This window comes from Salvelinus sp. IW2-2015, unplaced genomic scaffold (genome assembly GCF_002910315.2).
Source record: "Salvelinus sp. IW2-2015 unplaced genomic scaffold, ASM291031v2 Un_scaffold2533, whole genome shotgun sequence".
Classification (NCBI taxonomy): domain Eukaryota; kingdom Metazoa; phylum Chordata; class Actinopteri; order Salmoniformes; family Salmonidae; genus Salvelinus; species Salvelinus sp. IW2-2015.
The window spans coordinates 38,225-49,719 of NW_019943846.1; the positions used below are offsets into that span (position 1 = coordinate 38,225).

At 40.7% G+C, this 11,495-nt stretch overlaps 1 protein-coding gene across 1 annotated transcript in view; it reads left to right on the top strand.

Moving 5' to 3' along the window:
* LOC112074201 (collagen alpha-1(XVI) chain-like) overlaps window positions 1-11,495 on the top strand; it is a 37,167-nt gene that overhangs the window by 2,996 nt on the left and 22,676 nt on the right. Inside the window, exons 4-10 of the mRNA XM_070440422.1 lie at window positions 5,647-5,691; window positions 5,888-5,983; window positions 7,069-7,107; window positions 7,294-7,338; window positions 8,387-8,422; window positions 9,014-9,127; window positions 9,381-9,416. Coding sequence (XP_070296523.1) covers window positions 5,647-5,691; window positions 5,888-5,983; window positions 7,069-7,107; window positions 7,294-7,338; window positions 8,387-8,422; window positions 9,014-9,127; window positions 9,381-9,416 — 411 coding nt within the window. The remainder of the gene's footprint in view (window positions 1-5,646; window positions 5,692-5,887; window positions 5,984-7,068; window positions 7,108-7,293; window positions 7,339-8,386; window positions 8,423-9,013; window positions 9,128-9,380; window positions 9,417-11,495) is intronic.

An 11,495-nucleotide genomic window follows, 5' to 3' on the forward strand; every position in this document is an offset into this window, starting at 1 on the left:
GCTACACTACTACTACTACTACTAACTGCTCTAGCTACTACTACTACTACTGCCTACTACTACTACTACTCTACTGCTAGCTACTACTACTAACTACTGCTTCTACTGCTACTACTACTACTACTGCATACTACTCTACTCTGCTACTCAGCTACTACTACTACTGCTACTGCTGCTACTACTGCTACTGCTACTGCTACTGGCTACTACTACTATGCTGCTACTACTGCTGCTATGCTGCTACTACTACTGCTACTGCTCTACTGTTACTACTATGCTACTATACTACTGCTGCTACTGCTACTACTACTGCCTGCTACTACTACTGCTCACGCTACTCTAGGCTACTGCTACTGCTACTGCTACTGCTACTACTACTACTACTACTGCTACTGCTACTTACTTACTGATGCTACTGCTACTGATGCTACTACTACTATTACTACTACTGCTTCTACTGCTAATACTACTGCTACTAATGCCACTACTACTAATACTAATGGCACAGCCAGAAGAGACTGGCCACCCTCATAAGCCTGGTTCCTCTCTAGGTTTCTTCCTAAGGTTTTGCCTTTCTAGGGAGTTTTTCCTAGCCACGTGCTTCTACACCTGTATTGCTTGCTTCTGGGGTTTTAGGCTGGGTTTCTGTACAGCACTTGAGATAACTACAAACCCAGAAATATAGCTGGATGAAGAAGGCTATATAAATACATTTGATTTGATTTGATACTAATGCTACTACTACTAATGTACTGTTGCTACTACTACTACTACTCAACTACTACTAACTTACTAATACTACTTGTACAACTCTGGTGATACTGCTACTACTACTGCTAGTAGGTATACTGCTACTACTGCTGGTACTTACTACTATTCTACACTACTCTACTACTACTACTACTTCACTACTAGATGTGCTGCTCAACGCTAATCTGCCTTTCCTACTGCATATACCTCAATGTATTGCATGGCTATACTGACTTCTGCTACTCACTACATGCCTTACTGCATACTGTGACTACTATAGTATACCCAACTAAATCAATCTAACTTAAGCTTGACCTGCTACTATTTACTTACTGCTACCATATCTAAAGTAACCTAGATCACTACTGCTGGTGACATACTGCTAATGCCTAACATTGTACGAGATCTAGCTTACAATCTACTCTGTGCAGACTGGATAAATCTACTTACCTGCTACTGCAAAAATACTGCTAGCTGCTAATCACTACTGGCTACTACTGACTGAATTACTTACTACTACTTATATTACTTACTATGACTGCTACTTACTGCTACTACTGCTGCATACCAATACTACTAACTACCTACCTACTGGTGTTAACATCATGATTAGCTCTCTGTTTCAACCTATTCAACCTACATGCTGCTAACGATCTTCTACCTACTACTGTTTATAACTACTGCTCACATTTCTCTAATCTATTACAGCTCTACCCTAACGTCATACATACTAAACTACTAGAACAATAGTATTACCTGCTGCTGCTAGCTTACTTACTACTGACTGGATGACATCTTACTACCAATTTAGCATCTAATCGTTTGCTTACTGACTTACCTACTTACTCTCAATAACTGCAACTGAATATACTGCAAGTAACTTACATGATGGTCTGCTACTGATTACAGCTTAATTCTACCTTCTTGTAACTCTACAAACTGCAAATAATACCTGCGACAAAACTACTACTTCACTACTGCTACTGCAAACACTACTGCTACTGCTATTGCTAATACCAACTAGACGTAGTCATGCTGCTACTTGCCTAATCACTACTTGTACGACACTACTACCTGCGCTACTTCTTCCTAATACTACGTATAAGTCCTTTTTACTCTCTTCACCTGCTACTAACTGGCTACTTCTCTCATGCCTTATCCGCGTCTATACTACTACACTGCTGCTACTGCTACTGCTTTACTACTACTACTACTACTTAGCGGACTTGAGCTGCCAGACACTTATTGCCATACCCTCTTTAGATACCTACTACCTACTGTATTTTTACTAATTCTTACTGCCTACCTACTACTGCATGCTATCTGCTAGCTACTCTACTACTGACCACTACACTAACTCACTTAGTACTACTACTATGTATCGTCCATACTTTCTAGCTACTGCTACCTGCCAATATACTCTAAAAATATAATAGTAAAAACATACTATTTACACACTGCTAGGCTACTGCCTTCCTACTGCCTAACCTAATACTACACTCTACTGCTACTCACTTCAGCTAAGCACTGACTACATTGACTGTATACTACTACACACTACTGCTGCCTACTACTTCTGCTATATTCTATCGCCACAAACTACTGCTACTTCTGCTAGTACTACTACTGCTGCTCCTACTCTACTACTACTACTACTGCTGCTACTACACTGACTACTTACTAGCTGCTGCTGCTCTGCTGTCTACTAATACTACTGCTACTACCACTAATACTGCTAGTACTACTGCTGGTGCTACTGCTACTCCTAATTTGTACTTCTGCTACTACTACTGCAACACTACTGCAACACTTAAATCTGCTACTGCAAATTCTGCTATCTGCTCTAATCTGCACTGGCTACTAGACTACTACTAAATACCCTACTACTATATTTCATCTACTATTACTACTACTACTGTACTACTGCTTGATACCAATACTACTACTAACTATCGTACACTCACTACTGCTGCCCCACTACTACTACTGCTGCTACTGCTACTTCTACTTCTGCTACGACTACTACTGCTACTACTTACTGCTTACTGTGACTACTTCTGATACTACTGATGCTGCTACTACACGTACTAATGCTACTCTACTATACTACTGCTATCTTCTACTACTAACTCACTCACTACTACTACTACCTACTACTGGCTCTTCTGCTATGCTACCTCTATATCTGCTTTTTCTAATACTGCTACTACTACTACTGCTGCTGCTACTGCTACTACAAAACTATTACTACTACTACTACTGCTGCCTCCTACTGCTACTACTACATACTGACTACTACTACTCTCACTGCTAACTGTCTGAGCTACTCGATCTTACGTGTCGCGCCACTGCTACTTACTCAACGTGCTACTACTGTACCTTACCATTACGTTACAACACTGCGGTTACTTCATGCTATCTCTACCATTTTTTTTGCTTTACTACTACTGCAACTACTAAATCTGCTACTGCAAATAATACTGCTACTGCTAATACTACTGCTACTACTACTAATACTACTACTACTTATATTACTACTATTACTGCTACTACTGCTACTACTGCTGCTACCAATACTACTACTACTACTACTGTTACTACTGCTTCAACTACTACTACTGCTGCTACATCTTCTACTACTACTGTTACTACTACTGCTACTTCTACTTCTGCTACTACTACTGCTACTACTACTACTACTACAACTACTACTGCTGCTGCTACTACTACTACTGCTGATACTTCTACTACTATTACTACTAATGCTGCTACTGCTACTACTACTACTACTACTGCTACTACAACTAATACTGCTAGAACTACTGTTGGTGCTACTGTTACAGCTAATTCTACTTCTGCTACTACTACTACTACTGCAACTACTACTGCAACTACTACTTCTACTACTGCTACTGCAAACACTACTGCTACTGCTACTGCTAATACAACTGCTACTACTACTGCTGCTACTGCTAATACTACTGCTACTACTACTACTGCTACTTCTTCTAATACTACTACTACTCATTTTACTACTATTACTGCTACTACTGCTACTTCTACTTATGCTACTACTACTACTACTACTGCTGCTACTGCTACTGCTACTACTACTACTACTACTACTACTATTACTGCTACTACTACTACTGCTACCTCTTCTAATACTACTACTACTTATTTTACTACTATTACTGCTACTACTACTACTGCTACCTCTTCTAATACTACTACTACTTATTTTACTACTATTACTGCTACTACTGCTACTTCTACTTATGCTACTACTACTACTACTACTACTGCTACTGCTACTACTACTGCTACTACTACTACTGCTACTACTACTACTACTACTACTGCTGCTACTACTTCTGCTAATTCTATGGCCACAACTACTGCTACTTCTGCTAGTACTACTACTGCTGCTCCTACTGCTACTACTACTACTACTGCTCCTGCTACTACTACTGCTACTACTGCTGCTGCTGCTGCTTCTACTAATACTACTGCTACTACCACTAATACTGCTAGTACTACTGCTGGTGCTACTGCTACTGCTAATTGTACTTCTGCTACTACTACTGCAACTACTACTGCAACTACTAAATCTGCTACTGCAAATACTACTGCTACTGCTAATACTACTGCTACTACTACTAATACCACTACTACTTCTATTACTACTATTACTACTACTACTGATACTACTGCTGATACCAATACTACTACTACTACTACTACTACTGCTGCTTCAACTACTACTACTGCTGCTACTGCTACTTCTACTTCTGCTACGACTACTACTGCTACTACTACTGCTGCTACTGTTACTACTTCTGATACTACTGATGCTGCTACTACTACTACTACTGCTACGTCTACTACTACTACTGCTACTTCTACTACTACTACTACTACTACTACTACTACTACTACTGCTGCTTCTGCTATTGCTACCTCTATATCTGCTTTTGCTAATACTGCTACTACTACTACTGCTGCTGCTACTGCTACTACAACTATTACTACTACTACTACTGCTGCCTCTACTGCTACCAATACTACTACTACTACTACTACTGCTACTACTACTACTACTACTACTACTACTACTGCTGCTACTTCTACTACTACTGCTACTACTACTACTATTACTACTACTACTACTGCTACTTCTGCTATCTCTACATTTTTTTTGCTTTGCTACTACTACTACTACTACTGCTACTATTACAGTTACCAGCAAACGTATTTCATTTTAAATTTTTCTAGTGGGGCCTTATAGGTTTTTTCTTCAGCAAAATGGCCACAATAAGGGGTTGTTTTGGTCGGTGTCGATCATTTTCAGTTTATTGTCCCATCTCTAGTTCATGTGTTTGATGCCATTCCTTGTGCTCTGTTCCGGAAATTATTAGGAGCCGTCCTCCTCTCAGCAGCCTCCACTGGTGTTTGTGTGTGTGCTCTCTCAGGTTAAGATATCCTGTAGGCAGAGGTGTTCATACTGTTAAATTAGAGCTGAGTGATATCTACAGCCAGGTGGAGGATGGGGAGGCAGACATTCCACAATCAAATCAAATCACATTGTATATTTCACATGCGCCGAATACAACAGGTGTAGACCTTACAGTGAAATGCTTACTTACAAGCCCTTAACCAACCATGCTTGAAGAAAAATAAGTGTTAAGTAAAAAATGGATGAGTAAAAAATAGAAAATAAAATTAATAAATAATTAAATAGCAGCAGTAAAATGACAATATCTGTTGGAATTGAGAGAAATCGATACAGGGATCGATACAGTTCTACACCAAATAATGCTACAAAACAGGTGACCCAGTCTTCTTCTGGCCACGTCGCACACTGATGATGTCACTATGTTTTGTGTGTGTCTACAGGGTCGAGCTGGATCCATCTGTGTGGTGGGACCCAAGGGACAGAAGGTGAGAGCTACTCTTTTCTTAATGTAGCACTATTTAAATACAGTATGGATACTTCCATTGTATGTACACTGTACTTTCCTATCTACATGTACTGTAAACACATGGTGCTAGTGACACTCGAAATCCAACTTTCATTTTCTGTTTCATGTCAATTTGAACTATTTGAATTTTAACCTTTAGTAACTTGTTTTCCCAGGGTACCTCTGGAAAAGTGGGGCCCGAGGGACTAGCAGGAGAACCGGGAAACCCCGGACTTCCAGGATTTCCAGGAATTGGAAAACCAGGCCTACCAGTGAGTAGTGTCTGCCCTGGAATTCTGTCCCATCTATCTGTGCCATCCTCTGGTCAGGAGTCAGAGTGCTGTTTTAATATCTCTCCTGCCTCCCAGCTGTCTGATGCTTTATGCACTGGGCAGGGTGGGGCTGGGTTTGGCAGGCAAAGACCGGCTATATGGATGCAGCTTTTGTGCCTAGAAGAATCTTAGAGCAGACACTGTGTGTTACCTTTGACTAGAGCCTAAAAGCATCTGAAAGGTGAAATCGACAATCGAAACTTCACTTCAAATTCTTTAATACCATGATGTACACAGGAGAACACACACAGGGATTATAATGACAGAGTATTTTAAACCCCTAGGTTTAGGAGGAGGTCCTAGAGAGTTCCTCCTTTGATTGTCAAATAAGACTGCTGCTTGATTGGTTAATATAGAACGGTGGGTAGGCCGTATGCAAAATATAAATGACATTTGTACATAGACAGGAGAAGATTAATCATGTCTGGAAAATGTATTATAGAAACAAAGCAATCTTGCAGCTGTCTGACTATAGGCAGGTTAAACCATGGGATTTGTCGAATAAAATGAAAATACGTTTGTAGCTGCTTGATAAGCCTGGTTGCCTCCTCAGCCTGGTTATTAGTTGGTTGTCATAGGTCATAGGCATTAGTTACACAATTAATTTAGGTCACTGACAATTATGGTTCAGCTTAAGAAAGCCTGTTTTCTGTCTGTCTGCCCGTTTGTCCTTGAATCTCTTGGTGAGCTGTGAATGAGTGCCTCACTCAGTGGCTTGTGTTTCTGAGAGAGAGAGAAAATCCTCTGCATTAGTTATTAGTAACTTTCCCAACAATATCACTCTGTATGCAGAAGGGATTATGATATTAAGACAAATTTATAGATATAGAAAATGTATAAATCCACCTCTAACACATCTTAGTGCAGACACAGTGTGTTACCCTTGACTGAAACTTAGAATCTTCGAGAGCAGACCCTGTGTGCGTCTGTTCTTGTTTGGCTCTGGTAGACAGAGAAAGTGAGAGACAGTTAGAGAGGGGGATAGTTGCTCAGCTCTCTTTTTTTGTGTTTTGTTTTGTTCCTAGGGCACCCCAGGAGGACCACCTGGATCGAATGGAGAAAAGGTAAAAAATATCTGCGGTATTATTTTAAATCCAATTAAATTCTACTTCGAAACTTTGAAGGCTGCAGTATATAAAGTATGCAGACTACATTGTTTGATAATAACACATCCCACAACAATGTACATTTCTGGAATGTTACCACTTTTGTTATGGTTACTATGTCTTGTTCCTCTCTTCCTGTCCCAGGGGGATTCTGGGACACCAGGGAAAGATGGAGAGCCAGGAGATCCTGTGAGTACAGGATGCGTTCAAATAACTGTTTTGTTTTTTAGTCAGTTAGTGATGTTAGTCAGTTAGTCGTGTTAGTTATGCTAGTAATGTTAGTCACGTTAGTCTGTTAGTCTCGTTAGTCCATTAGTCATGTTAGCCAGTTAGTCATGTCAGCCAGTTAGTCATGTCAGCCAGTTAGTCATGTTAGCCAGTTAGTCATGTCAGCCAGTTAGTCATGTCAGCCAGTTAGTCATGTCAGCCAGTTAGTCATGTCAGCCAGTTAGCCAGTTAGTCATGTCAGCCAGTTAGTCATGTCAGCCAGTTAGTCATGTCAGCCAGTTAGTCATGTCAGCCAGTTAGTCAGGTTAACCAGTTAGTCAGGTTAGCCAGTTAGTCATGTTAATCAGTTAGTCATGTTAACCAGTTAGTCATGTTAACCAGTTAGTCAGGTTAGCCAGTTAGTCATGTTAATCAGTTAGTAATGTTAGTCAGGTTAGTCATGTTAGTCCTTTAGCCATTTTATCCAGTTAGTCATGTTAGTCATTTAGCCATGTTAGTCATTTAGCTATGTTAGTCATTTAGTCATGTTAGTCATTTAGCCATGTTAGTCAGTTAGTCATGTTAGTCCTTTAGCTATTTTATCCAGTTAGTCATGTTATTAATTTAGCCATGTTAGTCATWWAGCCWWGTTAGTCAATTAGTCAGTTGGTCATGTTAGTCATGATAGTCCGTTAGTCATGTCAATCAGATAGGCATGTTAGTCAGCTAGTCATGTTATTCAGCTAGTCATGTTATTCAGCTAGTCATGTTATTCAGTTAGTCGTGCTAGTTATGTTAGTCAGTTCGTAATGTTAGTCACGTTAGTTTGTTAGTTGTGTTAGTCCATCAGTCATGTTAGTCAGTTGGTCATGTTAGTCCGTTAGTCGTGCTAGTTATGTTAGTAAGTTAGTAATGTTAGTCATGTTAGTCAATTAGTCCTTTAGTCATGTTAGTCAGTCAAGTTAGTCAACGTGTAATTTGAAACCTCATCATCATGCTCTACTATAATGTATTGCTGTTGTGTTTTCAGGGTCCTAGGGGTCCTGGTGGCGGTAAAGGAGATAAGGTGACTTAACCCTCAGTGTCCCGGCTTGAATTATCTTGATTTTCTCTCTAAATATCTCTATATAATTGACTTGTCGGTGTGTGTATCTATACTTCTCTAGATATGTGGGTTTGTGTTTCTACATCTGTGAATGTTTGTGTTTCTACATCTGTGAATGTTTGTGTTTCTACATCTGTGACTGTTTGTTTTTCTACATCTGTGAATGTTTGTGTTTCTACATCTGTGAATGTTTGTGTTTCTACATCTGTGATTGTTTGTGTTTCTACATCTGTGATTGTTTGTGTTTCTATACCTGTGACTATTTGTGTTTACATATCTGTGACTTTTTGTGTTTCTACATCTTTGGATTTGTGACTCTTCATTTGTGGGTTTGTGTTTCTACATCTGTGGGTTTGTGTCTACATCTGTGGGTTTGTGTTTCTACATCTGTGGGTTTGTGTCTACATCTGTGGGTTTGTGTTTCTACATCTGTGGGTTTGTGTTTCTACATCTGTGGGTTTGTGTCTACATCTGTGGGTTTGTGTTTCTACATCTGTGGGTTTGTGTCTCTACATCTCTGACTCTCTTTTACTCTGTGTGTCTGTCTCACAGGGTGACCCGTGTGAGTTGTGTCCCGTCCTGTCTGAAGACCTGGGCAACACTGTAGCCCTCCAGGGGAAGACGGGGCCCAAAGGAGAGCCTGGCATAGGAGACCCTGGCCTCCCGGTGAGACATATAGCACCCCTAACTCTTAACCGTTGACCCTTTAAAGGTGCACTCTGCAAGATGTGCATATAGCGATTTATGTTTAATATAGTCATCAAGGAATTCAGAAATGCTCATTTAAAGCTAGAAATATTTATTATCTCATCTTCTCTTCTTCTTCTCCTCTTCTCTCCTCCCTCCTTCTCTCCTCCCTCCATCTATCCTTCCTCCTTCTCTCCTCCCTCCTTCTCATCTCCTGTTTTCTATTCATCAGGGTCTTCAAGGATCAGATGGGAAGGCGGGAGAGAAGGTACAGAGTTCCTTTATATCTCATGTTTCATTCATGTGCTTTGAGAATGGGATTACGTACAGCCTCTAACTCAACTGTGCACACACACGCACACACACTCATATACTGTAGGTGCATACACACCAGTATACCAAGGGAGGCAGTTAGCCTAGCTGTTCAGAGCAGTGGGCCAGTAACCAAAAGGTTGCTGGTTTGAATCCCGAACCGACTAGGTGAAAAGGTGTTCTGGATAAGAACGTCTGCTAAATTACTAAAATGGAAATGTACACACACGCATRTGTACAGTGCCATCGAGCACATTATAGCGTTACTYTAAAATTKATTAAATTGTTTTTCCTCATCAATCTAAACCCTTAATGACAAAGCAAAAACAGGTTTATAGAAATGTTTGCTAATTTGCTAAAAATAAAAAAGGGAAATATCACATTTACATAAGTATTCAGATCCTTTACTCGGTACTTTGTTGACACCCCTCTGACAGAGATTACATCATCGAGTCTTCTTGGGTCTGATGCTACAAGCTTGGCACACCTGTATTWGGGGAGTTTCTCCCATTCTTCTCTGCAGATCCTCTAGAGTTCTATCAGGTTGGAKGGGGAGCGTTGCTGCACAGATATTTTTAAGTGTCTCCAAAGATGTTCGATCGGGTTCAAGTCCGGGCTCTGGCTGGGCCGCTCAAGGACATTCAGAGACTTTTCCCGAAGCCACCCCTGCGTTGTCTTGRCTGTGTGCTTAGGGTCGTTGTCCTGTTTGAAAGGGGAACCTTCGCCACAGTCTGAGGCCCTGAGCGCTCTGGAGCAGGATTTCATCATGGATCTCTCTGTACTTTCCTCCATTAATCTTTGCCTCGATCCTGACTAGTCTACCAGTCCCTGCCGCTGAAAAACATCTCCACAGCAAGATCCTGCCACCACCATGCTTCACCATAGGGATTTTGCCAGGTTTCCTCCAGACTTGACACTTGGCATTCAGGCCAAAGAATTCAATATTGGTTTCATCAGACCAGAGAGTCTTGTTTCTCATGGTCTGAGAGTCTTTTTTGGGCTGTCATGTGCCTTTTCCTGAGGACTGGCTTCCGTCTGGCCACTCTACCATAATGGCCTGATTGGTGGAGTGCTGCAGAGACGGTTGTCCTTCTGGAAGGTTCTCCCATCTCCACAGAGGAACTCTGGAGCTCTGTCAGAGTGACCATTTAGTTCTTGGTCACCTTCCTGGCCAAGGCCCTTCTCCCCCGATTGCTCAGTTTTGCCACTGTGTTCTTGGGGATTTTCAATGCTGCAGACATGTTTTGATACCCTTCCCCAGATCTGTGCCTCGACACAATCCTATCTCGGATCTCTACGGACAATTCCTTCAACCTCATGGCTTGGTTTTTGCTCTGTTAACTGTGGGACCTTATGTAGACAGGTGTGTGACTTCCCAAATCATGTTCAATCAATTGCATTTACCACAGGTGGATTCCAATCAAGTTGTAGAAACATCTCAAGGGCAATCAATGGAAACAAGATGCACCTGAGCTCAATTTCAAAGCTCATAGCGAAGGGTCTGAATACTTATGTAAATAAGGTATTTCTGTTTATTTATTTGATAAATTTGCAAAAATTCCAACAATTTTTTTTTCGCTTTGTCATTATGGGGTATTGTGTGTAGATTGATGATGATTTTTTAAAATCCATTGTAGAATAAAGCTGTAACGTAACAAAATGTGGGGAAAGTCAAGAGGTCTGAATACATTCCGAAAGCACTGTGTATATAGACAAACAAGTGCTTTCAAGGTTCCTCACACACACACACACACACACACCACACTGTGCCTGTAACCACATACTGTAATTGTTTAGCGGTCTTCCCTATCCCAAACCACAGATCATGTAGTGACATGACAGCTGTATTGTGGCCAGCGTCTCCTCTATGGCTGAATAACTGATCTGTTAGGGACAAAATAGTAGACATAGTTGACTAACTGATATGTTAGGGAAACCACATTAGATATAGTTGAATAAATGATCTGTTATGGACACCACCTTCAATATAGTTGAATAAATTATATGTTAGGGACACCACATTAGATATAGTTGA